Raw genomic sequence first — 27,419 nt, 5'->3', positions numbered from 1 at the left:
AAAAATAACTAATGCAATTATAAAGATGATTATGGCCTGGGTGAAACTGAAAGAAGCCGAAGCTTCCCAAGATTGAACAAGTCTAACTAGCGGCTCAGCAGGTTCGCCTATAAACCCATTTTAACATCCTACTCATTCTTTTAACATCAAAACTAGCTATGTTTTTACCGCCAAAGTAGACGACTTCACCAACCTCAACACACATGGGTTCCAGTTCCAACGGCTGTCTATCATCAGAGTTATCACACGAAAATTTCCGAACCAGGAAAAGAAGAGCAAACATGTGAAAGAATAGTCGGCAACCCTAAATGTCATTATGAAGACATTTAAGGATTCTGTCCCAGATTTGGTAGATCCAAGCAAACCTCGGGATGATTGCCCCGGATAAAAGCAAGCAATCTGCGATATAATTGGCACAAAATTTCAATTTTCGTTATGCATTCTAACATTATATTTCAATTTTGCATGTATTTTCTATTTAATCGTGACAAATCACAAAATTCATAATTGCAATCACAAATCATAAATCCCCTTCCATCTAAAAAAAAGAAGAGGCTAGGAACAGCAAGCTTTACTAGGAAACTGGATAAAAATGAATGAACAATCGTAATAGCAAGCAACAGAAGAATATTATTATTAAATAAGTCCAGTGAGAACCGGACCTCCTCGCTGAAGAAAGTTAAATATCTAACATACATAGCACTTGGGGTGGTGGCAGTGTTTTTACAGTAACTTGCTGCTCATACAAGCACCCCGTGTCATAAGATTTGGTATAGATTAGCAATGAAAAACAAGAGAACAGAATTTACATGGAATGAGGGTCGACCTAAAGCGGGTTACGTTTCAGGTTGCTCTGATTTCAATGGTGGATTTAAAGCAGCAGCACCTGGAGATGAGGCAGAACTGCCATTCTGAATATAAAGGCTGCCCATTACAAAAGAATCACTTACCAAACCAACATTGTCAACATCAAAGTTGAGTGCCCCCCTGACCTTCCGTGTTCTGGAAAAGGGAAGAGGATATTGTCAGCATTTGTACTGGATATTAAAAAAACTTCAACAATGTATGTGATAATATCCAGCTTTTAACACACCCATTCAAGCGGTCGTTAATGACAGTCAAGTCCTTAGAAGGGCTCTGGTAAGCATGAGTGCTCTCTCCAACACAGGCGTAATAGCTTTTAGAGCTGTTTGATATCAAAGCATCCATCTGCAGACACAAAACAATGAGAACTTGAAGTGTCAAAAAAGGGATTTTTCAAGCATTTTAAGCATACCCATTGAATATTGGGTCACATATCAGAATATCTTAACAAATACGGCTTAGAGTTGTCCAAGGAAAATTGGATTTCCCAGTAACAAGAGCACAGTACACAAGGAAAAACTCTATCCTATTATCCTATATACCAAGACCAAGTTATACTAGAAACTTTTCAGGTTCTTTCCATTGTATATGGGTAGATGATGGATATGGCACTGAACAGAGCAGGATGGCGGAACAAGATTCATGTAGCCATCGACATGTAGTTCAGACAAGGTTTAAGGGACATTTGATAACAGCTGAAGTGGTTCTCTTGTATGCCCCATGCTAGCAGGAACCAATGCTCTCTAAAAGGGAGGATTGCTGGATAGCAGGAACCGACCGGTACGATGAATAAAACAATTACTCCCTAAAAGCAGATATGATAAAATAGCAGGAATCAATTACTCCCTAAAAGCAGGCATGATAAAATAGCAGGAACCAATTACTCTCTAAAAGCAGGCATGATGGATAGAAGGAAACAATTACTATCTAAAAGCAGGCATGCTGGATATGCCTCTTCTATGTTCAATTTGATGGACATTGGGCTGGGGATGCAGGAATACACCTCAAGGCAACACATGCCTAGCTTTAAGCTGTATTAAGGGAACATGACTTCCATGTGATGCTTATTGACTAATCAACAGGTCAACATAGGGAAAACAAAGAACCACTTGAATGGAGAAAACAAGGTGACTAGAAGGTGACATTTAAAACATCCTTGAGCTAATCTAGTACCATTTTCTTTTCTTTTTTTTTTGATAAATAATCTAGTACCTATTTTTTTAGTGTAACAGTAATATTATTCAAAATCATTCCTTATTGGGTTCAAACCAAAAAGCTTTTACCAGGGAATTAGAGAGACTGAAATTAGTATGCAACAGAATGCTCTTATAAAAAGTTATAAAAAAAGGTATACATGGTATTTCTGTAAAGAAGCTTGTCAATGGATATAAGTGAAGGAATGGTGGGTCGAGCCATTAACAGATTTATGGAAATTTTAGTACTCTAGGGATTCAAGAGCCTGTTAAAGTGTGAGAACTGATGGAGTCCAGTTAACTAAGGACTGAAAAAGAACATTACCCAATGTTGGCCCCAGCTATCTGGAGTCTTGGGACAGGGCAGACTGGATATGGACCTAACCATTGGCATTTTTTGCACAAGTGGCTGCTTTCAGCCTTGAATCCACATTCTCGTGCTTGTCAGCCCAAAATTTTACCATTACACTAGGACTAACATGCTAAAAATCTACTAATAAGAAGCAGTTTAGTAGTAAAGGAGAAATAAGAAGCGATATTAGAAGCAAATTAAATTAGTAACATAATTGAATCCTACCAGTGAAAGCCAAGCAATCAACAGAAGGGACTGTTGTCATTAAGTACAAAATGTTGGGTACAGATAACACATAGAGCACGAAGACAATGGGACAACCGGCCAATTGACACACATAAGTAAGGTAGTTTCAGACTCAAACCTAGAATGGAGGTAAAATCAGAAACTCGCTGTATCACCAGTTTAGTGCTTCAACTGGAAACTTACACATTCAACCCATAAAAAACATCACAAAACCAGGGCCTGGAAACCTTACTGCACCACTACCTGATCTAGGATCTGACAACATCCAGGCCAATTCCTGATGACAAAACTAAGACCTAATAATGTATTAACTTGCAATTCCAATTTCCAAGTACAACAGGTGGATAACATCAGAACAACTAAAAGAAACCAATATAAAAAAAAAATTGACTAATCCAAGATAATTCAAATATAGAAACAACCTGACAAAATTAAAGAGAAAAATTGAAGTAACCTATATTTATAAAAATGCCCCCACATCTAAGAGATTTTAAACATATTCCTCAGCTGGAAGACATGGTGAGTCCTTCCCAAAGGGTTGGCTGCTAGATTAGTTGATCCTGTTGGTGTCGAGAGATCCATGAAGATCCCCCAAATGTTTTAGATAGGGATTTCAGTCTCTGACTTCTGGATTCCTTCTTTTAGTGATAGGGAAATTCACTGATGATTTCTATCACCAGATCTGGATAATGAGCTTCAGTTTTCTCTCAGTGAAGTATGCAGTTCTATTTTGGTGTTAGGCTGCTAACTTAGTCATAATGAGCTACAAGAAGATGTCAGATCCACCAATAAAGGCTTTCATATGAATATTTTTTTGTTGGTAACTTTTCACTTTTATTAATATGCTAAAAAAGATGTCTTTTATTAATTTAGGAAGAAAATTTACAATATGACTAGGCCTCAACTACCCCAAACTTTAGGACAATAGCATAACCATATTCTTACAGTTACAGCTGAGCCCAAAAACAATTCCCTGTATTGACCCCTTGCTTAGCAAAATGATCAGCTAAACTGTTTGCTGATCTAGGTACCCACTGCACATTCACCTGCATGTCTTTTGAGAATCTTTTAAACTTCTTAATCTCATTTCTGAAATACCATGGAGTTTTACTGTTATCTTTCAGCCAATTGATAATCACCTTTGAATCTCCTTCAATCAACAACTTCCTGATCCCTATTTCCCACAAGGTTCAAAGCATCGGAAATGCAAGGTGTATCGAAAAGACAATTTTAAGAGACGTATTGAAATACGCTTTGGATATGCATATTAGGAAATTCAAACATATCCCAAAAAATATATTACTAACAATAATTATAAGTTTTAAATGATTGTAAATAAGTCATTTAAATGTAAAAATCCATAATTTAATGGTTTATATAGTGTGAGATATTGGGATACAATTAGTAACTATTGAAAAAATGATAGAATAAATAAAATGTGAGAAAACCAAAAAAAAACTAAAATGTGAATGTGTATACATCAATTTATCTTAATATTTATTAGTATATAAATTTTAATAATTAATTCTATCATTTATTAATAAATACCCACTAAGAAAAGAGAAAATTTACTTAAAAATAATAATGCATACAACAATAACAAACAAATGGGTGTGGTGTTATGGGCCCAGGAATAGGATCTCGTCACAGGTCGGTCCACGGGGAAAACCTCCTGTTTTCCCTTGTTCCTCCCTGCTCTTGATGAACCTATCTTGGCGCCCTAATGGTGATTTGTCCAAGAGATCACCTAACTCTCCTTGCTCTCTTTCTTGACTGAAATTTTCGATATGTTTATTGAATAATATCAGCTCCTTAAATAGGAGATTACAAGAGGTAGAATCCTACTTTTAGGAAGACTCCTTGCTAATCTACTACTCTATCCTATTAAACTGATAAGATAAGACTGAACTGATAAGATAAGATAAGACTTCCTTAATCTATCCTATTGAACTGATAAGATAAGATAAGAACTGTAATTAGATAAGATAAGACTCCCTTAATCTATCCTACTGAACTGATAAGATAAGATAACTGAATAGATAAGACTCCTACTAATCCCTGCTACTGAAAGCAGATAAGGTAAGAATACTGAATAGATAAGATAGGATGAGAACACTAAATTGTTGCTGCTGAGAACACTAAATTACTACTGCTGCCGCACTAAATTACTGCTGTTGCTGCCGGTGCCCACATCATGTGGCCTAGTAGTGAGCTTACAGTTGTCAAAACCTGGTAACTAACGCTCGAATCTTCCTATTGTTAAAGTTTGTAGTTTTTGTACTAATAAAACAAATTATGAGAGAAGATCATTAATTAGCAGAATTAATGAGAGAATTTGAATTAGGCACTAAAATTCAAATTTAAAATTAAAGTAAGAGTAATTAACTAATTAACAAAACAAAAAGCTAGACTTAAATATAGGAGTAATCGATGAGATTAATGAATGAAGGGCACCCGAAATAAATCAAGTGTATTGGACTGTTTCGGGCTTGTATCAGCCGATACAAAGCCAAAATAGCCCGATACGGGCCCGTATCAGCGTGATACATACGAAAAGAAATGGAACGGCTGATTTCTACACATTCCGAGTATCAAGCTCTTGTTGGAACAATACGTATTGGCCGATATGGCCCGATACGTTGCAAAATCTTGAACCTTGATTTCCCATGCCTTTTGGACCCCAAAAACAGCAGCCTTTAGTTCTGCACCCATTGAGTCCCCTTGCCCCATGGGCCCAGAAAACAAGAACACCAATTTTCCTTCACTATTTCTTATTACCCCTCCCATTCTAGCACCACCTGGATTACCAAAACAGCTCCCATCAAAATTCAACTTGAAAAAAAAAATCACCACTTGGAGGTTTACAAAAGTTGTATTTACAAAAGTATAAGATGTCGAGGCATCACAAGGTACCTCAGAAGCCACAGCTACCTAACTTTTTTTTTATCAGTAACAAAATGCTTTATTAAATAATAAGATTTGTGAAACTTTAAGTACAAGAAAGGGGAGGTAAACTATCTTAACTCCCCCACAACAAAGGAACAAAGAAGAAAGCTAAAATTAGCCCAAAACATAGATTCCTTAAGCGCCCCTTGCTTGGCTAACCCATCAGCCATTGAGTTAGCACTTCTCTTCACCCAGCTGCACTTCACCTCAATATCCCTACTCAGCCATTTAAATTTTTTCTTTTCATTGCTGTAGCTCCACAGCTACCTAACTTTTACACACCCTTCTAAGTATTATGTACAAAGGCCTGTTTTCCTATTGGTCACTTCCAAAAAAAATTGCTTTCTATTTACTCCCTTTTTGACCAGTGTGTCTGCCAAGCTGTTAGCTTCCCATCTTTCCATTGAAAGTTAGCTCTTAGTTCTGATTTTCATATGAATGTTGGCTGTCAGGGCGTGAGTCCTAAAATAGACTAAAAACTATTTAGCATCCAAGTAGGAATCAGACTAAGGGTTGAAGATTTAAACCATAAATCCAAAAATTAATTCAAGAAAGGCTATACTAAAGAAGTAACCAAAGAAATTGAGAATCAAAAGTTCAAGAGAGCATGGTATCAAGTCCTGAGAAAGAAAAAAATATTCAGATTAAATAAAGAAGCCAAATAAGATATACCTTTGAAGAGCGCAGAGGAGACACATAGACATTATGTGCTGCAGATACTTTCTTTGGAGACATGTCAGGGAGACTTGGAAATGGAGTCAACCTAGGTGATCCAGGGCATTGTCCTAATTAACAAACAAGAAAAGAAAACTAAGGAGTTTTATTCTTTTCCTTCATTTTTGCCTTCTCCTTGGAAGAAAGAAACTTGACCAGACAAAGAATTCAATATTAACTTGCAGAGAAGAAGAGAGAACATACCATCAGTGTTGTTGGTTTCAGGAACTCGATTACTTCTTGGTAATGCTCCAGCAGGACCAAGCTCCACCAGAAGAGGTTTTACAGCCGGAATAAAAATTTCATTGTAAAATGTGATAATATCAACGTGCTCCTGCCCTGTTTTCTGTTTCCAATGAACATAGAGGCACATACTTCATTAGAAAATTCATATGAAGAACTAAAAGAGCAAAATTCAAGATATATACCCCATTGCGCTTTGCAGATGACCAATCAACAAAGACACTGCGGAAAACTTGAGGTTTACACTGTGGTTGCTTCCTGTAGTTGGAAATGATTTCCCTAAAGGTCAGGTTTAATTGAGAAATCTGCAAGACAGAACACATAGGATAAGATAAACAAAATGGAAAACAAAAAAGACCATTTATGCAGTTATGCTCTAAGACATATTTAGTTGCAGACCTTTGCTACTCCATATAAACTACAGAGGATAATTTGGTCAATATGCCGGTTAAAGAAAAGAGTTGTCCGCTGACTAAGGATCTGTTGAACAAGACAATAAACACTTTCCCTTATCTGCTGAGACAGTTGTAACCTTTCAACCAAGCCACTGATTCTGACAGCAGCTAACTTCACAATCTACAAAGCAAAACAATATGATGTCAAATAAAGAAATTTCACATTACTTGTGTCTGTTTAACTGCACTTAACACTGTTTACATTGTCAAACAAAAATTATAAAATACCAAGAGATGTGTGCAAATCAAGAGTCTTATGGATGGGTTTAAAAAGAGGACAGTGGGTGAGGTAGGAAGGGAAGTGGGTGAGGACAGTAAAGGTTACAACTGACCTAAATAACTTAAATTCTGAAGTGGGTGAGGACAGTAAAGATTACACTCAACATCATCAATTTTCATTTTGTGTAACCTTTACTGACCTAAATAACTTAAATTTCTAATTTTGAAAACTGATTTAGTGTCCTACCCATAACAGAATTTAAGATAGTAGCCAGTTGGTCATGTTCAAAGCCTAATCAATGGATGCCTTAAATTTCCATTCTCCTCTCATAATAGAAGTTTTTTTTCTTTGGGGTATCTTGGTCTTCTCTCAGAACCGTTTCCTCTTCTGGTAGATTTCATTTTTCCCTTTTCTTTTAATGATACCTTAAATATTGATCACCAGGAAAAATAAAATAAAGGCAGCAAATAGCTGACATCAGAATTGTAATGAGGTATACCTTGCTGAAAAACACATTGATTCCTGTCTCAGCACATGTTTCCCCTCCTCCTCCTGGGTTTGGCCGTGTTGGGCTGTAAAGGCCAACCAAACCATTAAATAAGGCACATAAAATGGACAGAGTTGCTAATTACTTCTCCATAAGTAGATTGTTACCTGGCAAAAGCAGACTGTAAAGGTGGTGGCAGCTTTGGCTTAAGGCTATTCAAGGCCAAGAGGCGATCCTTCACAGGGGAAGTGAAGGAATTGCATTCTACCAAAACATTCCGGCGCTCACCACACGATCTCTTTGGAGAGCGAATATCTCCATTTTGACCTAAAAAAATGAATGGAAAATTAGACCAGAAGACTCGTAATTTTACAGAAAAAAGGGAATGTTCCAAACTATTCCATTAGCTTCCAGGATATTCCTAAAGCAGTAGTATCTCAAAAAAATAATAATAATTCAGTGAAGTGGTTATAGAAGTTTTTCTAATCCATGGTAAACTGACAAATATAAAAAACACATGTACAAAAAATAGAGATTAATATGTAGGGAGATGGTTCAGGATCTTCAGATGAAAATTTTAATAGCACCTACCTAGTGAAGTTTCATGCTTCTGAAAAGATGGAAGGGGAGGCAAGCCTCCACATGAAACATTGTTCTGCACTGCGATAGCATCAAGTGATGGCATAGGTTCTGCTAATAATCCCATTCGGTTTATTTCTGCAGAAAGTGTTGGTCTTGCAACAATCAAAGAATTATACATGGAAGACCCCTTTTCCCATACCATGCTCTCTAAAAGCCTTTCTTCCAAAGAATTTAAATGCCTCCTCAGTTCCCTTGGAAGGGATTCCTCATGCCTAATGAAACTCTCTATCACCTTGCTCAAATCAAAAGCAGTGATGCCAGTTCTCTCCAAAACCGCAGGGAACAGCATAGTAACTGTCTTGTGTGTTGCTAAAACCAATTCTGCCGAACAAGCTAGCATACATCTGTGAAACCTCTCATTTGTTAGCAAAGAGGTTAAGTTACCACCATGCAATATTTGAGCTTCTGCTCTACACATTGCTTCCAGGACCCTATAATATAATTTCAGAGCTTCCATTCTTCTCTGCTCTGCCCATATTCTGTCCATAAGGTTTGCACTTGGCAGGCTCCCAGTGACTGACCGCTCCCCAAGAGCACTACTTGGGAAAATAGCCTCCAATATGATACGGGCCCTACGTATTACATCTGCAGTTACATCTCTGTCGCATGATGAAAGAAAGCGTTCCAGTTCTGCTGAAGGTTTTGAAGGAAGTGGACTGATTATGGTCCGGAGCCATTTTGCTGTTGTCATTGCCATGCTTACTGGTGTAAGTGTGATCTTCAAGTTAGCACCAACTATACTACTTTTTGCAGGTGAAGCAAAAGGTGAGCATGGGGGAGATAGTGGACTTGTTATTGTCTTCACTGGGGAGGATATTGCATCAATCTTCCTCTGTGCAATTGGGTGTACAAAAATTATTAAAACTTAAGTCATTTCTGAATTAGCATAATTTGCACTCTTTGTTCAGTAAACAACAATGATGGCAACAATAGCAACAGTACCTTTGCTCCACAAATACTCATTCCACCTCCTGACAAGCTTCCTGTACCAAGTAAGCTGTCTTCATCATTAACAAACATTCTCTCATCTAGTTCTCCTTTGTTATGAATAGCTTCATCATAATCTTTCTCTAGAATGGTTAAACTTGCTGACAAAGATGAATCTTCCATTAAATCTTCAAAATAGGTCAACCCTTCTGCAATGAAAAGGATAAGAACTTTAATTGGGGTGAAGAAGATAAAGTGGTTCTTAAGGGATATGACAGTATGCTTTCATTGGGCTCCTAGGGATTCTAAGGGGATTGCTGATTAGATAGACAGGGGGTTGTCAGGGAACAATTACTTTGGGCTCAATTGTATTAACTTTTATCTCATAGGGGTAGCCATACCCCACTCGTTCATCTCTGTACATTTTTGTTTATATTAATGAAATGATACCTGTTAACTATAAAAAAAAAAGAACTTTAATTGGGGTGAAAAAAAGAGTCCAATGAAATGAAAACAGATTTGAAAGAATAACCTGTGTCAATATAATCCAGGTTTACAGTTTTGCATTCTGATGCCAAACAGGGTCTCTTCTTCAAGATATCCACTATTAAGTTATTGGCTTTCTCCATTGTTCTTTTCAACTCATCTTCTGATGTATGATAAATGCTGCAAAGGGATGTAAGAAGGTCCACACCTTTGTTTCCTTTTCTAACTGAACCAAACATCAAAGGTGTAATGTCAAATGACAATGTGAAAGCTAGAGAAAGATAAAATCAGATAGAGATGTACACAATTTGTGTCCATAAAACTGCAATATCATTACCAAATCGAGGGGAATCACGGATAGAGAACTTCCTGAGGTGGACAGGAACATGTAGGATCAAGATGGCCTATCACAAATTACATGACATATTAAAGGCATATTTTATTTTTGATAGGTAGTTTGATGTTACAAAAAAAGGTAAAGACATCCTAGTGAAAAAAGAAAAAATGACAAGCAAACAATGGAATCGTTCAATATAATCTCTGATTGCATAACATACTAAACGAAACATACTAATAAATTAATCTAATTAATGTTGTTAAGTGACACAAGATTGCAACTGACCAATATTGAAACCAAACCATTAGTGCAGGTCACCAGGTCTTTGAACCGGCTAAATGCATGGACACGGAGTGCTAAGAACAGCAACCATCCAAACTGATGGTAATCTGATACATAACCTGTAGGGCGAACAACTGGCCCTTTATCAACATTTGCGTCACTTGTCAAGAAGAACTCCTGGTATGCATTTTTGTAGTGCCTACATGCCAGGATAGGGATGCAGCCCAAAGTTAAAACTTTTTATGAGGATAAAAGAAAAGCAAGCTCAGAAACTAAATGTAACAGAGGTAAATTAAGCAAGGTACATACTGAAAGAGACATTGAGTGCAATGCAATGATACAATACAGAGAGTCTGAAATAGAAGATGAAACATAGCTACCTGAAATATTGGCCTAGATGATTTTACTTGAACCCACTATTATCTAAGAGTGAAGCCACATTAAACCACTGGAAGAATTTCCAAAATTTTCAGGATTGCATTTGAAATGAGCTCCATCATAGCAAATCATGCTATTTTTATTGGTAACAAGTAAAACGTTAGACACTTAGTAACCTAATCAGCCCATATGGATCACCACTCTCATTCAGGAGGATTTTTTTGGTTTTTTTTTTTTTTTTGCAAGAGAAAAATCCATCTGAAAGCATGGTTTGCACAAAAAAAATATTTTCCAACTAGAAAATCATATTTAAGTGTCAAATCAGGCCTTCCACTCTTGCCCCCTTGTTGCATGACATCATTAAATGTAGAACCACAGAAATGAATCATTGTTGGCTCTATAAAATTGACAAGACACCAAATGCCCACCATCCATGATATGTCTGCACAGGTATACAAACTAATTTGGTCAAGTTTATATGGTAAAAGAGATTGTGTATTCTCTCAAGGAGTGGGGTATCTGATCCATTTATTGGTGTTTCACATGCATATAGAATTTAGTGCAAGGAAAATATCCTTTTATGGTCTGCACATGCTTTTATTGTGTAATTACCTAAATATTCTAATTATTTTCTAAAATTAACTAAATGACTAATTATATACATAACACACATACATACAACAAACATGTATATGGATTTCTATGCATATGCTCTTTCAGAAAGCTCCTAAATTTTAAGCATAATCTAGTCACTTAGGTTTAACAGCAAAACCTTTTTATAGAGGGTGGTTGGATCTTAGTTCCTTTTATTTGCTTAATTGGGATCCACTTACCTTTTTTCTGATCAGTAATTGGGGTCCATTTCCTCACATCCCATGACTATAGGCCAGCATTGTGTTTTCCCGACCCTAGGGCCCAAATACAACTGTGTTTTCCTGACCCTACAATGCCATCCATAATGGGCGCATTCATAATGAAAAGACTCTTCCATATAACAAACCCATTTGCAAAGAGTCTCCCTCCCTCTAAAAACAAGCATTCAAAAAATTTGTATCAATTTATTCAACCAATGCCTCTAAAAGACTTTACTCATATTTGGCAATTGATCCCATTCCAATTGCTGCCCCATGATCTGGTTATATAGAGATATGTTATCATCACATGAATATTCCTGGATTTTTATATTGCTCAGAACTCCAAGATATTTAAATATGGCTTGACAAAGAAAAAATAAATAGAGAGACAGAAACAAGTCTATGGCACATGGTTTCCATATCCAGTGCATGAGTTTGGAGGGTATTGTATGAATTTATTGTTGGAGCAATCACATCACTGAACCATCTCTTTTTCTTATAGCAGATATATGCATCTATACAAACTGCTATTATGATGCCACTGTATTTTCATGTATATATACATATTGTCTAGGCTTTTAGGAGGCAGAAGCAGCATGTTATAGGCTACTGGGTCTATTTAATTCTTTTATGACATTTCATTTAACACAGTTCTCCAAGAAACGGGTATGTGCAATTGAAGATTTGGTTTTGAACAGAAAAAAAATGGAAGAAAAACGAAAAGGAATAACATAGTTGTGGCAATAGGCTCTTGAGAACATACCCCATCCTTATAAAAATAAGAAATAACAAAACTGTATGCTTTTTTCCAATCTTTCTTGTAGAAGTTATTGACAACAGAAAAGAAAAAAGACTATTAGTTAGTGTACTAAAAAGGAATCAGAAAGAAGGTCATACAAGAGAGTGAATAATTTTAGAGCCAAGGAATGTGTTCAGCAGCCAAAATTCTCATCAAGAATTTCCCACAACTAAAAGCAATGTAGAAAAGGATACTTACTTGCTTAGAAGGCTCAAGTGCACAAAATTGGTCTGTAGCTCTTTAGCCTAATTTCAGAAAAAGTAAACAAAGAATTAGAAGGAAACATTGAATTAGGTCGTAGCATGAGCTTATGCACATATTATACTACAATTTCTCATATCCAACTCTCCAAATGGCATACCTCTAGCCTCTTCTCCCAATCTATGCCATAGAGGTTTCTTAGAATTGGACCGACTTTGATAAAGAACTGTGGCATTTCTTTGAAGAAATCCACAACACTGTAAAACATAAAGCAATAAAGTCAAACAAAACTAAAACAGTAAGGGGAAATAATTCATGAATCACAACTAGATTGGAGTAAGATATACTTCAGCTTTGCCACCCTCAGTATTTGGCACAAATTAAAACCATTCTGAGAACATTCCCCTCCCATCGTCTCAGTATTCTCCTCGCTTAGTCTCTTCACAGAGTACAAAATAAATGCAAACCAGAACCGTTCGATTTCTTCGGGCTGTGAATCAGAACATCAAGTCCAACCAAATCAAGTTACGACAAAAGTCGAATTTCAAAACAATGAAGTCGAAGAGTCTGCATAAACAAAAATAAACTAAACTCAAATTAAGACAATGTTTTAATTGCGAGAAAAGGGAATATTACCGATCCGCTTCCAACAGCGGACATATTTGCCAACAGAAGGTGTTTGCTTTCTCTGAGCAACTTCATAGCTTCAGAAAATACTCTTTCGCCGAGGGATAATCCGCTCTACAACCAGATTCCAAATTCATGGATCAAGTAGAAGTGGTGGAAGTAGAAGGCAAATTTTTCAAACAATAAGCCGTAAAAAAAAAAAAAAATCGCTGAGAGAATTCTGAAGAAATTAACAATCAGTAGAGAAAACCTTGCAGAGCTCCGTAAACCGAGCTTCCATGCCATCGTCATCGCTGTAATGTGAATTATTCGTCGAAATGAGGGGTTTTGCTTCCTCCATCTTCAGCGCAGCTAAGGTCACAGTTTCAAACTATGTTTCCCTCGCTCTTAAGATCTATCACCATTACTTCACTCTTCAGAGAAAAAACAAGCAACGCAGACTTTAAGTCCAAAGAATATATTAAAAAAATACAGAAGAAAAGAAAAAGATCAACATATTGTTGAAACAAGCAAAATCGATCATCGATCTCCGATCTCCGATTTCAGTTTTCACGAATCTCAACAGCTGAGTATCTATTTGCAATGAGCCAGAGAAGCCCTACCTTTTCGACGAATTCGGAATCGAAGAACGCCTCCTCTGATCGACTGGAACGAGGGGCTCGAGCTCAAATGCAAATTGCAAAACCCTCTCTCTCTCTCTCCCTTCCTCTGGCTTCCTTCGGAAACCCTCCGTGCTCTCGCGCGGGAAAACATGGCATTGTCATATACATCTATGAGTCCATCATATACGATACCAGACCATCCATACATAGTGAACCAATTAAAATTTGACACGTGTAAAGTGATTCGTCCTTTTACCGCCAAATTTCGTTCCCTTGAGGACAGCAGTTGGAATTTGGAAATCTACCGTTGCGATCGTCAAGAGTGAGTCGGAACACTAACCCGGTTTCTCGGTAACTGTGAAAATTACCCGGGGCCTCGGTGGGGGGAATCTGGGACAGTAAGCCCAACCCGAGTTGCTAACTCGGGCCTCGCCTGGCCATCTTCTTTTCGTCTTGAGAGTGACGTTCTTTTTATTGCCAAGCTACTGTTGGATGGCTAATTGGCTATAGTGAGAACCTTCTTGGCTTTATCGCGGGCTGCACGACACCTAATGCATGGTTTCACCCTAGTTATTCAATTCTTGCTCAACTGGGCTGCTTGATTAATACCTGTTTCATTTGGTCCATTTGCTCTGATTTCTTGTATTCTACTAGCAAAAAGGAACATGACTTGTATTAAACTTTATTGTTGAATAGAATTGCCTTGCTGGCTTCAAAAGAATAAAGAAAAAAATTGGATGATCCGTTGAAAAAAGGCAAATACAGGAGATACCCTATATTTTCGGATGGTGGCACTTTAAGATCCTGAACTTCTAAAAATCAAGATTGTTTAGAAAATGAATCATTTTGACCACTGGTTTTTAAGTTGACAGTTCGACTATTTGAGTCAAGTCATTCAAACGTTTCAAATATATATCTAATCCTACCCATTGGATTATAATATTAGGGTAGGATGGGATATAAATGTTATAAGAAAGGGGCATGACCGCATGAGAACAAGAGTGAAAGGAGGGTTTGTAACGTCTGTCGGCTCAGAGAAGGGAAAAGAGAAGAAGAAGAAGGAAGAGGAGGGGGGAGGAAGCAAAAGTGTGGGTGACCTGTAGTGGCGATGCATCTCTTAGATCTCTCTCTCTCAGATCTGAGATCGATCTTGCCTCTCTATGTTTTTCTTTATTTTTTTATTTTTTATTTTTTGAAAAATTTAAATAAAACGCATTAGACTGCAAACCATTGCCTAGGTCGAATGGTTCAACGATCAGATTGTTTGGTTAAATGGTTTACTGACCAATTCAATGGTTATTAATAAGAGATTGTTCAATCGGCACTAAAACAAAACCTATACTTTTATCGATTTCTGATTAAGAGATTGTTCAATCGGCACTAAAACAAAACCTATACTTTTATCGATTTCTGATTCAAACAGTCCAATCATTTGGGTCAACCGGTTTAAAAACACTGAGAAAAAAAACGTCAAACCTGAACCAGAATTTAATTACGTTCAGCCCTGCACCAAATAGATGGACTATGGAGTCTAATTCACAAAAATGAGTATAATGCAATTTTGCCGTAGACCTCGCCGTTCGGTTTCGTGATATTTGTCCAAACAAATTTCAACTTTGGGCCTGTCGTACCATTTTCTAACTGTGATCGAGTAGCTAAAGCTCATTCATCAGGGATCTTACTAGGTATGCTCCAGTTTGAATCAAACCGATAAGACTATTAGTGATACTGAGTTGATTAATTGAGGCCTAAGAACAATTAATCCAGTCTATCGAATAACTAATTTGTAGTGTCACAAAAAGAAAAGAAAAAAAAAATCAAGTAGGATAGCAATGTAGAATCATCATTTGTTCATCAAGGGGGCTAAAAGCTAATGCCCTAAAGATTGGAAACCAACCCATTAAACTTTAGGATTCTTGGGTTTATAGTTGGAATTGAAATGCTCTATTTTTCAGATAGGAATTAAAATGAAAATTAGAATCAGTTGGAATGTGATTTCATTCCCCAAAAAAGGGGAAAGGAATAATCATTCATTCAAATGGAGAAATACCATTCCACCACAAATAAGAATAATATTCCAGTTCTACCCAACCAAATAATTAGAATCAGAATGACTCATTCAAATTCAAATTCCAAACCTTTATTTCCACGAACAAAATGGGACCTTAAATTTAACTTAAAAGCACTGTGTTTAATGCCATATTTCATTACTAAGTTAAGCCATGTCTGTATCTTTCTCAATAATACCTGTATTAGCAAGATTATCAGCTGGTCTATTAGCCTCTCTAGAAGCATGAACAAACCAGATATTAAGGGTATTATAGAGAGATTTAATCTCGTGGATATAATAATGAAAACCCCAAGGATAGCCGCTACTTCAACTAAACCATTCCTAATTCCAACATTCACCTCATTATTATCACTCTCAAGAAGTCAAGATAATGGCGGGCATCTCTTTCTTAGATCAACCATGAATGGAGCAATTTTTTGACGACTTATGATCTTCGAGTTAATAAAACCCAAGGCCGTATGCATAGTGATCATTGGTTATGATATTAGAAGAGTGAAAAATGCATGTTTTCCACAAAAGGCTTAAAACCCAAAACAAATGCCCTGAAAAGTATGTCGTGAAGATATGTTCATGGGCCAGGCCATGCTGGGTTTTTGCTCTTTATTAATATAAATTTTTTAGGCCCGAGCCCGAGTCCAGCCCGACCAACGGGCCTAAAATTTGGGCCCGGGCCTAAGCCCGAAACCCGACCTGGGAGTCTGAGCGCCAATGCCCTTTGAGATTGAGAGAATGGTGCCTACTGAGTTCACCAATTCCTGAGAGTTTGAGAGTGAGAATAGAAATTGAGAAAGTGAGAAGATAGAAGATGACAACAGTGTCGGCTAGAGAGAGAGAGGCGATCTAGATCTAGTGGCGCCAGCCGCCGGAGCCTGAGTTCGTAGAATGAAAACGGTGCGCCTGGGTTCTGGTGGCGCCAACTAGAGAGAGAACTGAGAAGATAGAAGACATAGTTCTAAGAAGATAGAGAATTGAGAATGAGAAGAAAGAAGATGAAAACGGTGTCGGCTGGAGAGAGAGAGAGAGAGAGATCATCGCCGAAGAGAGAGATGACTAGTTCTAGTGGCGCCGGCCGCCAGTGCCTGAGTTCGCAGGTGCGGTTGGGTTTGCCAGTTTTGACAGTTGATAGGGAGAAATGAGAGCCGCTTCTGAGAGTGAGAGTGAGAAAGGAGAATGAAAAGAAAAGTTTTAAGAAGTTAGGGTTAGGGTTAGGCAGTTTAGGAATTTAGGGTTTAACTTATATAAAAGTTGGGTCGGGCCAGGCTTTTTTAACAAATCTCGAGCCTGGCCCGTAAGATAGTTGGGCTCGGGCTTTTAGGCCCAAGGTCAAGCCCGCAGGCTAAAACGCAAGCTCAAGCCCGTCTGGGGGCCAGCCTATCGAGCTATCGGGCCCATGAATAGGTTTAGTCGCGAATTTTTAGATATATTTGGATTAAACGTTGCCAACATCCAAAACAAATGTTGTGAAAAGTCAATTTTTAGTAAGGGGTAACTTTTTTAGCAATGTTTTAAAGCTGATTCGGAACCATCAGTGGATTGATTGTATGGATCGAATAGATGGATTGTTGAAAATAAAAAAAAATTAATTAAAATGAAAATAGCCAAAAATCATTGTCTAAATCGAATGGGTCAATGGTTTGACCACCTGGACCAGCGGATTGCTAACTAAGTAAATGGTTTTTCAGCAAAATACAGATTAAGAGTGAAATCGACCCGATTGCTTGAACAATTCCCAAGCCAAACAGTCCGAAAAAACACTATTTTTTCGTGAATTGGGGTAGTGGATTCAAGTACATTGCAACTAATGTGTAAGCCAACATGCTAATTGGTTTGACGTATTGTTGGATTTTAATCTCATTAGAGATTAAATCTAATGGGATTTGATTGATTAATTACATGAAAATACACCTACACATATATCTTGGAAATAGTTTTTAAATCTTTCACTAAAATCAATCTTTAACTTGTTCCACATTGGAAAATTAAAAAACATGTTTTGAGTTTTTAAATAGGAGCTTATTTACACTCTTTAGATTTATAAGAAGAGAGTATGGAGGCTTGCTACCACACAACATGTGCATTCATGCGTGTGTGTGCAATGCAATGAGGTGCTTTAGAGACACACTTTACTTGTACCCGTGTGGTTCACGTAAGGCATTATTATTTTTATTTGTGTGTGCGTGTGTGTGAGGCTGAATTATGATCATTGATGTTTTAAGAAAATCCAATGGTCATGATTTTATCAGGTGTGATCAAGAGGCATTATTCAGAAGTTAGTAGTCATTAACTTTTAACAGTCATAAAGTTTGAATTTGTAACTATACAAAGAGCATTTTTTGAACCAACACCTTCCTCTTCAAGATGATTCTTCAAAAATTATATATAGTGTCAATCAAGCAAATGAATACACAATTTTTTGAAAAAATCACTCCTGTCTCTCTTAAGTTCGATCTGCTACTGTCTCACAGAAGGTTTCTATGGAGACTCTTCAACTTTGCCGATTGCAGATTCTCACCCAATGCTCTATTGTATCCTAGGAACAAATTTGCTTGTAACCCATCAACAAATTCAATAAAACTGAGTGGGGGCAAATAACGTTTTAATGACAATATCTTTAAACATGGCTCAGAGCTTTTCTTCCAAATTTCCGTGACTCCAATTCCCAACACATATTAAGTGGTATATCTTGTGCATGCATGTGGGCAAGTTCAAATAGATTCCATACATACCCCTTTCTAATATTGCAAAGTCTTTTTGGTCCATCTCCGTAGTAAAAGGGTTAACTTGCGAGTTCGGCTTCAGTCCAAGTACCCTCAGTTAGGGCACTGTTCACGCAATTGGAGGACACACCAATTCGTGTAAATGGTTGAAGCACGCGAGGATGCTTTACGCCGTTACTTAACAACATCCTCTCCTCTCCCTTGACAGCTGCGGTGAACCAGCGGTGGATTCTCTCCTATTTCAGACCTCCACCTCTAGCCTCTCTCTCTCTCTCTCCCCCCCCTCTTTCTCTCTCTTTTGTCTTCCCTCCCTTTTCCTCTTCTTCTGTTCTCTGTTTTGTCACTGCCGAGATCTGGAACACTCCCCTGTTCCGACACCTTGTGAATCGCTTGCCAAAGGGAGCAAGCTTCACCATCATCTTAGACTCCTGCCACAACGACAACCTCATCGATAAAGGAGAAAGAGCAAATTGGGCCTTCTGTTGCCAGTGGCACACCGCCAGCCCACCACCCCAAGACCATCCCTTTGGACTAGGGGTGTCAACGGTATTCAAAAATTCGATTTCGAATTCGAGATTCGGCATAATCGAATCGGATTTGGATAATTCGAATATTTAATCGGTAGAATTCGGATATGACCTGATTCGATTCGATAAATATCCGAATTTGATCAATTATTTAATTCTTATATATAATATATAAAATTTTTAAATGTTTTATATAATTTATAGGGAAATTGTCAAAAACTCACCATGAGTTTTTATCATTTCTCTTAAATTCACTAAAAATTTTCAAAATGTCTAAAACTCACCAGATTACTAATTTGACGTTAAAGAGACTAATGGCTGTTAATATATTACCATTTTAGCCTTCATAGAAAAATATAAAATATATACATATATTTAATATTTAGACATGAAAAAAAGGAAAAGTTCAAAAAATATTTTTAAATATAAAAACACAGAAATTACAAAAATATAAAAAATTATAGAAATTGCACACAAAATAAAAAATTATTTTCAAATTATAGAAACTATAGAAATTGAAAAACAAAATCAGAAAATAAAAATTGTAGAAAAAAGACCAAAATTATAAAAAAAAAACATTGAACTTGTAAATAAGTAACAAAAAATACAAGAAATTTTATAGATGGTAGAAAATAGAAAAATGTAAAGAAACAGAAATTATAACAAAACATTAGAAATTATAACAAAACACTAAAAATATAAAAAAATGAAAATTGAAAAATGAAAAAGACGATTTTTCCTCTAACTCGCCATTCAAGGGTGATTTGGTTATAAAAATTGTTAGTTATGCTGACATGGATACCTCTGTTAAGAAACATTAATAATACACTAATGGAAGGTGAGTTTTGGAAAATAAAAACTTACTAACATAGTGAGTTTTAGATGTTTTGAAAAGGTGTGGTGAGTTTAAGAGAAATGCTGAAAACTCATGGTGAGTTTTAGACAATTTCCCTAATTTATATATATAATAATTAAATTATATAAATAATTTATATATTTATATATTTTATATGAATAAAATATTTATTTTATATATTTATTAATTACCTAAAATAATTAATTAGTTGAATTCGAATCAAATCGAATATTCAAATATTTAATCAGATTCGAATTCGAATATTAATTTTCAATATCCGTCGGATATCGAATCGAATTTTTTAATTGGATTTGAATTCCGACATTGCCTGATCCGATTTGAATTCGATCCATTTACACCCCTACTCTTTACTCAATTCTGCAGCACCTTAGTTCACTCACTGGCATCGACTCACTAGACATTGACACCTACCTATGCTAAGTCTTCGGCAGCAACGCAAGCATCAAGTTCCACTTGCAAAAGCTTCACAACAGTCTAGTGGGGTCTCTGCACCCAGATGCAGGCCCCCAATTAGCAACTCTCTACATGCAAAGTTATATTCCTCGGTCCCAATGGCTAACACTGTCGCCAAATACTTGGTGTCAGACCCTCGTTTATTGAGCTTCAATTGGGTGTGATGCTCCACAAAATGCGCATTCATCAATACCTTCCACCCACTAATAATGAAGCCACTACTACTGGAACTATATTGCCTCTTCCGCTGCCATGGGAGTGAGAAATTGGGCTCTGTGTGAACAAAATACCTTAACAACCGCATCCATGGAAGGGACTACCTTGACTACATTTTCCCATCGGGGTGGTGGCTCAATAATCGAACTATGTCTTGCAAGATCTCCAACGACAGAGACAGCAATGACACACTCTCCATTATTCTTGACCGTCTGAGAAGTCTTTCTCACTAGAGAAGCGACGACACTCGTATCAGCTTTCTCGGCATGCTTTGCAGCTTTGTGAGGTCAACCCCATCCCTTGCGGGCAGTGGGAGGATTGACCTCTTCGATTTCAACATTGCTGATGGAAAAAACATCATCGATGTTGGTCTGAAAAACCAGAGATTCTCTGGTTTTTACTTTCATTATTTTATTTACTTAGAATGTCGAAATATATACAGTCGAGATCCTATGTTTACAAGGATAAGAAGATGTACAAGGATAAGAGGTATCAGAGACTCCTGATTCAATTACAACAGAGACTCCGAATTCAATTACTAATTGTAATCCTAACACCCCCCCTCAAGTTGGAGCATGCAGATTGTGAATGCCCAACTTGCAGAGAAAGTACTCAAATTCTTTGTGACTTAGTGCCTTTGTAAAAATGTCTGCCAGTTGAACGGTAGTCGACACATAAGCAGGACGTATGCAGCCATTTTGAATCTCATCCCGTACAAAATGACAATCAACTTCAATATGTTTCGTACGCTCATGAAACACTGGGTTTGCGGCAATATGCAAGGCTGCCTGACTGTCACAATATAAACACTTTGGGTTTGAATGCGTAACTCCAAGAGCCAATAACAATCCCTTCAGCCATTTCAATTCACATGTGGCCGTGGCCATAGACCGATACTCTACTTCCGCTGAAGAATGAGCCACAGTGTGTTGTTTCTTAGTTTTCCAGGAAATCGGCGATTTCCCAAGCATAACAAACCACCCAGACAGTGAACGTCGGGACAAAGGGCAGCTCGCCCAGTCTGAATCACACCATGCATATAACTGCAAGTCACAATCTGAACGCAAGAGAATTCCTTGACCAGGATTTCCTTTCAAGTAGCGCACCACTCGCAATGCAGCCTCCCAATGTCTTTCTTGCGGTTGTTGCATGAATTGGGACAGAACATGCACACAATAAGACAACTCTGGATGCGTTGTTGAGAGATAAATAAGCCTCCCCACCAAGCGTCTGTATTGCTCAGGATTAGACAAGAGGGCCCCGTCTGTCAAGGCGAGATTGTGATTCTGCTCTAGAGGAAAAGGAGCAGGTTTTGCACCAAGTAAACCAACTTCATAGATAATATCCAAAGCATACTTTCGTTGTGACAGAAAAATTCCTGTTGATTTTCGGGCAACTTCAATGCCCATTCAATGATCCCAAGTCTTTTATATGGAAGCAATCACTCAAATATTTCTTGAAGACTTGAATTGCCATACGATCATTACCTGACACAATAATATCGTCCACATATACGAGAACAAGCACATGCACCCTGTCCTGACGAAAGGTGAAGAGGGAGTAATCTAAACATGATTGCTGAAACCCATATGTCTTCAAGGCTGTGATTAATTTAGCAAACCAACATCTCGGCGCTTGTTTCAAGCCATACAGAAATTTTCGCAACCGACACACCATACCTGGTTTATCTGACTGAAAACCTAGAGGCATTCGCATGTAGACTTCTTCATGTAGATCACCATGCAATAATGCGTTATGTACGTCCATTTGATAAAGCTCCCAATTTCTAGCTGCTGCGACTGTAAGGAAGGTACGGACAATAACCATTTTTGCAACTGGGGCAAAAGTTTCATTATAATCAATTCCCTCAACTTGCTTGTTCCCAAAAACCACGATACGAGCTTTATATCTTTCCACTGTCCCATCAACGTTATACTTGATTCAATAAACCCATTTGCATCCTATGGCTCGTTTTCCAGATGGCAGAGGCTCTATTGTCCATGTCTGATTATTTTCAAGTGCCTGTATTTCTTTCTGCATAGCATCCCTCCATTTTTCATCCTTTACGGCTTCAGTAAAAGAAGTGGGTTCAACTCCTGCAGTGATAGCTGCCAAGAAAGCACGATATCGACAAGAAAAATTGTTACAGTTCACATAGTTATCTATGGGATAGGGACTACCTGCAGAATGTGATTGGCCGAGTGAATTTGCAAAGGGACGCGGAGAGGGACTCAAGCATTGTGTGGTGTGAAGCACATAGTCTCTTAACCTTGTGGACTGTTGTTTCTGTCAATGCCCACACCCCAAATGAGTATCAGAGTGCTGCTGTTGCTCAACATTGCCACCCCCTGACGTCAAGTCTGTCTTCGCTTGCATTTTCTGTGGTGACGTCAGAAGGATGCATGGGTGCATTGGTATTCGGGTCTATGTGGATTCCTTCTTCTACACGGACTCCTTCTTCTGCGAGTTCATTTTGCCGGTTAGTCTCTGTCTCGCCATTTGCAAGTCCAGGGGAAGAAGTGGATGGTACCAACACCTTATCTGTCCCACTTATTTCACAATCTTGTGCTTTGTTTGTCCGTGCATCCTCTTTGTGTGCATATGGGAATTCATGCTCAAAGAAAGTAACATCTCTGGAAGCAAAGAGCATGTCGGACTCTAAATCATATAAGCTCCATCATTTCTTCCCAAAAGGATACCCAACAAAAACACACCGTTTGCTTCGACTAACAAATTTATCCCCTCCATGACCAGGATTGGGCGCATATGCTAAGCAACCAAAGACTTGCACATTATCATAAGAAGGAGGTCGCCCAAATAACATTTCATAGGGAGTCTTTCCCTTTAACAGAATGGACGGTGTCCGATTGATCAGATAACATGCGGTCAAGACACATTCCCCCCAAAGATCAATAGGCAAGCTAGCTTGAAAGCGCAAGGCGCGGGCAACATTAAGTATGTGGCGGTGCTTGCGTTCAACCCTCCCGTTTTGTTGAGAGGTCCCGACACAAGTGGTTTGATGAATAATGCCACTTTCAGCAAAATAACCAGCCAAGCAGACAAACTCAATCCCATTGTCAGTACGGATCACCTTGACAGGTTTGTTAAATTGCCTTTGAACCATAGCAAAAAAATTTTGAAGGACTCGTCCCACTTCCTTCTTATCAATCAGAAGATAAATCCAAATGCCTCTAGAAAAATCGTCCACTATGGTCAAGAAATAATGTGCACCACAAGAAGCTGTAATTCTATAAGGACCCCACAAATCACAATGAATTAACTCAAAAATATCGGATGCTTTATTATTACTAGGAACAAACTCTTCCCGACATTGTTTAGCTCGGAAGCATACATCACAACCCTTACTACTGTCAGTATGCTTACTACGAAAAGGTAGCAATTTAATAATTCTATAAGAAGGATGCCCAAACCTTTGATGCCAAATATCGGACGTTCTGCTCTCTATAGTCTTCATTGCTCTTGTTGATGCAATGCTCCGGAAATAATAGAATCCCTCTCGCTGCTCACACGCTCTAATCAGCATCCTCGTAGTGCGGTCTTGTATCACACAAAATTTGTTAGTGAATTGGACGATGCAATTCGATTCCTCAATTAATTGTGATATAGAAAGTAAATTACAATTCAAACTAGGCACATATAAAACACTAGTCAGTTTCAGGTGATCGTCCAGTGCAATTGTGCCTTCTTTTTCTACTATCGTCGCTTTCCCGTCTGGCAGCCCGACAGAGCACGGAATGATATTCTTTATGTCTCTCATTGACTTGAGGTTTCCTGTCATATGATGAGAGGCCCCTGTGTCTATTATCCATTCTGACAATTTTTGCTTACCACTTAGTTGTTGACTCCCTTATTTATGTGTGTTCAAAAGGTTGAGTAACATGTTCCACTGCTCACTACTCAGTCCATTTAACCCGGTCTTGGCTGCATCGATTGATTATCCTTGAGACGTATTGCCTTGCGTAGAGGCTTTGGCTGTATTGGCCTTAGCTTGGCTGTCACGACCTTTTCCTCCTGCCCCTGTTCGTTGTTTCTGTCCACCACGCCCTCGGCCTGTTCCACGGGTATTATTTTTCGGCCGATCACCCCACCATTCAGGGTAGCCGATCAGTTGGAAACAAGACTCTACATCGTGGCCTGTCTTGTTGCAGTGAATACATACTGTGTTCTTGTCTCTGCCCTCGTTTTGCCTCTTTCCTGTGTGGGTTGCGAAGGCCACAGCTTCAGCTTTCTCTTCCTTTGCGCACGTCATAGTTTGAACTTGCTCTTCTTGAACCACTATGGCATAGGCTCGATTCAAATTTGGCAAGGGTTCCGTACTCAGTATATGCGAACGCACACCTCCATAGACCGTGTCATCTAGCCCCATAAAAAATTGATGAAGTTTCTCTTCATCTCGCTTCTTATCCCACGCCCTGCTTATGTCGCAGTTGCACTTGCCACATTGACAAGTGGGATATTGCTCATAATTTCCCAATTCCTCCCATATCATCTTGAGTTTGCCATAGTAATTCAGAATCGTCATACCTCTTTGTTTGCAATTCGCCAGTTCGGATTTGAGTTGTTGGACTCGTGGTTCATTACCAACAGAAAATCGCTCCTTTATGTCGTCCCAGAGTGTCTTCGCAATCTCTGTGTATGTTACGATTGAACGTAAATGATGAAGGATGATTTGACCCGACCTATGAAATGGCGACATGTGGATGCTGACTCAACGTAAGCGACAACTCAACATCGTATTCCGGTACGGCTAAGTGATAGGCTCATAAAGCAGCTCGCTACATGGTAGCGGGGTAAAGGAGGGGCTCACCACAATGCGAGCTCTAGGTCCCGCGAGCTACCTCAAGGGATATTCTAAGGCAAAATTTAACCTACGAGCTAAGAAAGCCAGCTCGCCCGAGCTCCCGAACAAGGCAAGTCAACCAAGGACCAATTCTACTAAGGGTACTTCTGAAGTATTCGAAGCTCGTTGCAAAGTAGCTCACAAATGGGCCGCACGAGCATTCCTCAGGAAGCTTCTATTTAATAGGCCGTACCAGTCAGACTGGGCCACGTCCCTAACTGGCAGCGCAGTCCCTGTCCTTTCGACAGTCTACGCCCACGTCTCTCAGTAGGCGGAGGCGTGCCTGTCACTTTGGGGACGTGTCACTCGCTCGGGTAAGGAGTACGTCCCAACGGCCACCTGCACGGCCCTGGCAGGTAACGGCTATGGCAGGGACCCAGTGGCGGTTATGCTCGATCTCGCAAGAGCACTCTTATAAAAGCCCTTAGGGCAAAGGAGAAACTTCTTCTTGAGCCCTCCAACCTCTCGAATATAGTGATAAGCGCGACCTCCACTCTTAGCTTTCATTTGCCCTCTTTACTTCCATACACAGTACTAACTTAAGCATCGGAGTATTCCCACCGGGCAAGCCCCTGGGAATCCTTCATTTCATCTTCTCAGGTGCCGCTCGTTGCCAACAAGGAGCCTGTTAGCCGCCAGCTAGGAGTGCCTGGATCGCGCCGCATCAGTAAATTTGGTTCAATCGTATTCAGAATCCATGACACAAGCATGGAATTCACCATCCACCAATCTTCTAATTCCACTGAATCTTCCGAAGGTTGTTTCACTGATCCATCGATGAAGCCAAATTTCTTCTTGGCTCGCAGCGCCGTTCTTATTGCTCGAGCCCATTCATCATAGTTGTCATCTCTAAGCTGGATCTGTGTGATAACGCTCCCTGGATTGTCATTGGTTGATAGAAGATAAGGTGAGATCACGTTCCTTGGACATTGACTGCCACCCTGATCCTTGTTTTCAACCATGTCGAGTATAGTGTTGGTGCCGCTGAAGAGAAACTACCGCAGAACGTTGATTCGCCAGAAGAACTCGAAGTGCCGCCACTGTTCACCGAAGAAGACGATGAACAATGATACTTCAGAAACCAGAAGAAATGCTGCCGCTGTTCTTCGAAGGAGACGATGATCACCGAAGTGTCGCCGTTGGTCCGAAAACACAGCGCCGGAATGAAAAAAAACACAGCGCAGTTGATCACTGGTCCGAAACCAGAAGAAGTGCCGTCGCTGTTCACCGAAGGAGACGACGATCACCGAAGTGCCGCCGCTTGTCCGAAAAATGCAGCGCCGGACTGAAACCACAGGGCAGAACGCTGTCGCCGCTAATCGCTGATCCGAAGTTGCCGCTGATCACTGGTTCGAAGTCGAAGGAGACGACGATCACCGAAGTGCCGCCGCTTGTCCGAAAAACACAGTGCCGGATTGAAAAGTACAACGCAGAACTTTGTCGCCGTTGATCGCTGATCCGAAGTCGCCGTTGATCACTGGTTCGAAGTCGTTGTTGATCGATCGTTGCACAGCGCCGGACTGAAAAACCATAGGGCAGAACGCTGTCGCCGCTAATCGCTTATCCAAAGTCGCCGCTGATCACTGGTTCGAAGTTGAAGGAGACGACGATCACCGAAGTGCTGCCGCTTGTCCGAAAAATACAGTGCCAGACTGAAGCACAACGTAGAACGTTGTCACCGCTGATCGCTGACCCGAAGTCGCCGCTGATCACTGGTTCGAAGTCGCCGCTGATCGATCGTCGCTACCGCCGTTGATCTCCAGAGTGCCCTGGCTCTGATACACTCTAGTTTTTACTTTCATTATTTTATTTACTCAGAATGCCAAAATATATAGAGTCGAG

At 39.0% G+C, this 27,419-nt stretch overlaps 2 protein-coding genes across 2 annotated transcripts; both read right to left on the bottom strand.

Annotated features, from left to right (window-relative positions):
• Nucleotides 1–610: 610 nt before the first annotated feature.
• On the bottom strand, nt 611–14,027 carry LOC104592714 (retinoblastoma-related protein-like). Its single transcript, XM_010252173.3, has 19 exons — nt 13,856–14,027; nt 13,504–13,666; nt 13,263–13,367; nt 12,974–13,116; nt 12,787–12,883; nt 12,624–12,670; nt 10,398–10,593; nt 10,113–10,179; nt 9,822–10,001; nt 9,305–9,498; nt 8,312–9,194; nt 7,888–8,047; nt 7,733–7,805; nt 6,958–7,134; nt 6,744–6,863; nt 6,520–6,661; nt 6,274–6,386; nt 1,094–1,209; nt 611–1,002 (listed from the first exon to the last, which is right to left on the bottom strand). Exons 2-19 carry the CDS (start codon nt 13,591–13,593, stop codon nt 837–839), a joined length of 3,069 nt encoding a protein of 1,022 aa, XP_010250475.1. The 5' UTR covers nt 13,594–13,666; nt 13,856–14,027; the 3' UTR covers nt 611–836.
• Nucleotides 14,028–24,671: 10,644 nt separating this feature from the next.
• On the bottom strand, nt 24,672–26,539 carry LOC148800892 (uncharacterized). The gene is made up of 2 exons (XM_088902142.1): nt 26,227–26,539; nt 24,672–25,366 (listed from the first exon to the last, which is right to left on the bottom strand). Exons 1-2 carry the CDS (start codon nt 26,537–26,539, stop codon nt 24,672–24,674), a joined length of 1,008 nt encoding a protein of 335 aa, XP_088758268.1.
• Between the last annotated feature and the right edge of the window lie 880 nt (nt 26,540–27,419).

Source organism: Nelumbo nucifera, chromosome 3 (assembly GCF_055504915.1).
Source record: "Nelumbo nucifera cultivar China Antique chromosome 3, China Antique-T2T, whole genome shotgun sequence".
NCBI classification, from domain to species: Eukaryota; Viridiplantae; Streptophyta; class Magnoliopsida; order Proteales; family Nelumbonaceae; genus Nelumbo; species Nelumbo nucifera.
This window is presented reverse-complemented; position numbering and strand designations above follow the sequence as displayed.

What these genes read in the sequence shown, in the direction of transcription:
- LOC104592714 (XM_010252173.3), bottom strand. Translation starts at nt 13,593, where the DNA reads ATGGAGGAAGCAAAACCCCTCATTTCGACGAATAATTCACATTACAGC. An exon ending in TGAGTATTTGTGGAGCAAAG is followed by an intron (nt 9,195 to 9,304) that starts GTACTGTTGCTA and finishes CCAATTGCACAG; the next exon opens with AGGAAGATTGATGCAATATC. An exon ending in GTTTATATGGAGTAGCAAAG is followed by an intron (nt 6,864 to 6,957) that starts GTCTGCAACTAA and finishes TCTGTCTTGCAG; the next exon opens with ATTTCTCAATTAAACCTGAC.
- LOC148800892 (XM_088902142.1), bottom strand. Translation starts at nt 26,539, where the DNA reads ATGGTTGAAAACAAGGATCAGGGTGGCAGTCAATGTCCAAGGAACGTG. An exon ending in ACTGATGCGGCGCGATCCAG is followed by an intron (nt 25,367 to 26,226) that starts GCACTCCTAGCT and finishes TAACATACACAG; the next exon opens with AGATTGCGAAGACACTCTGG.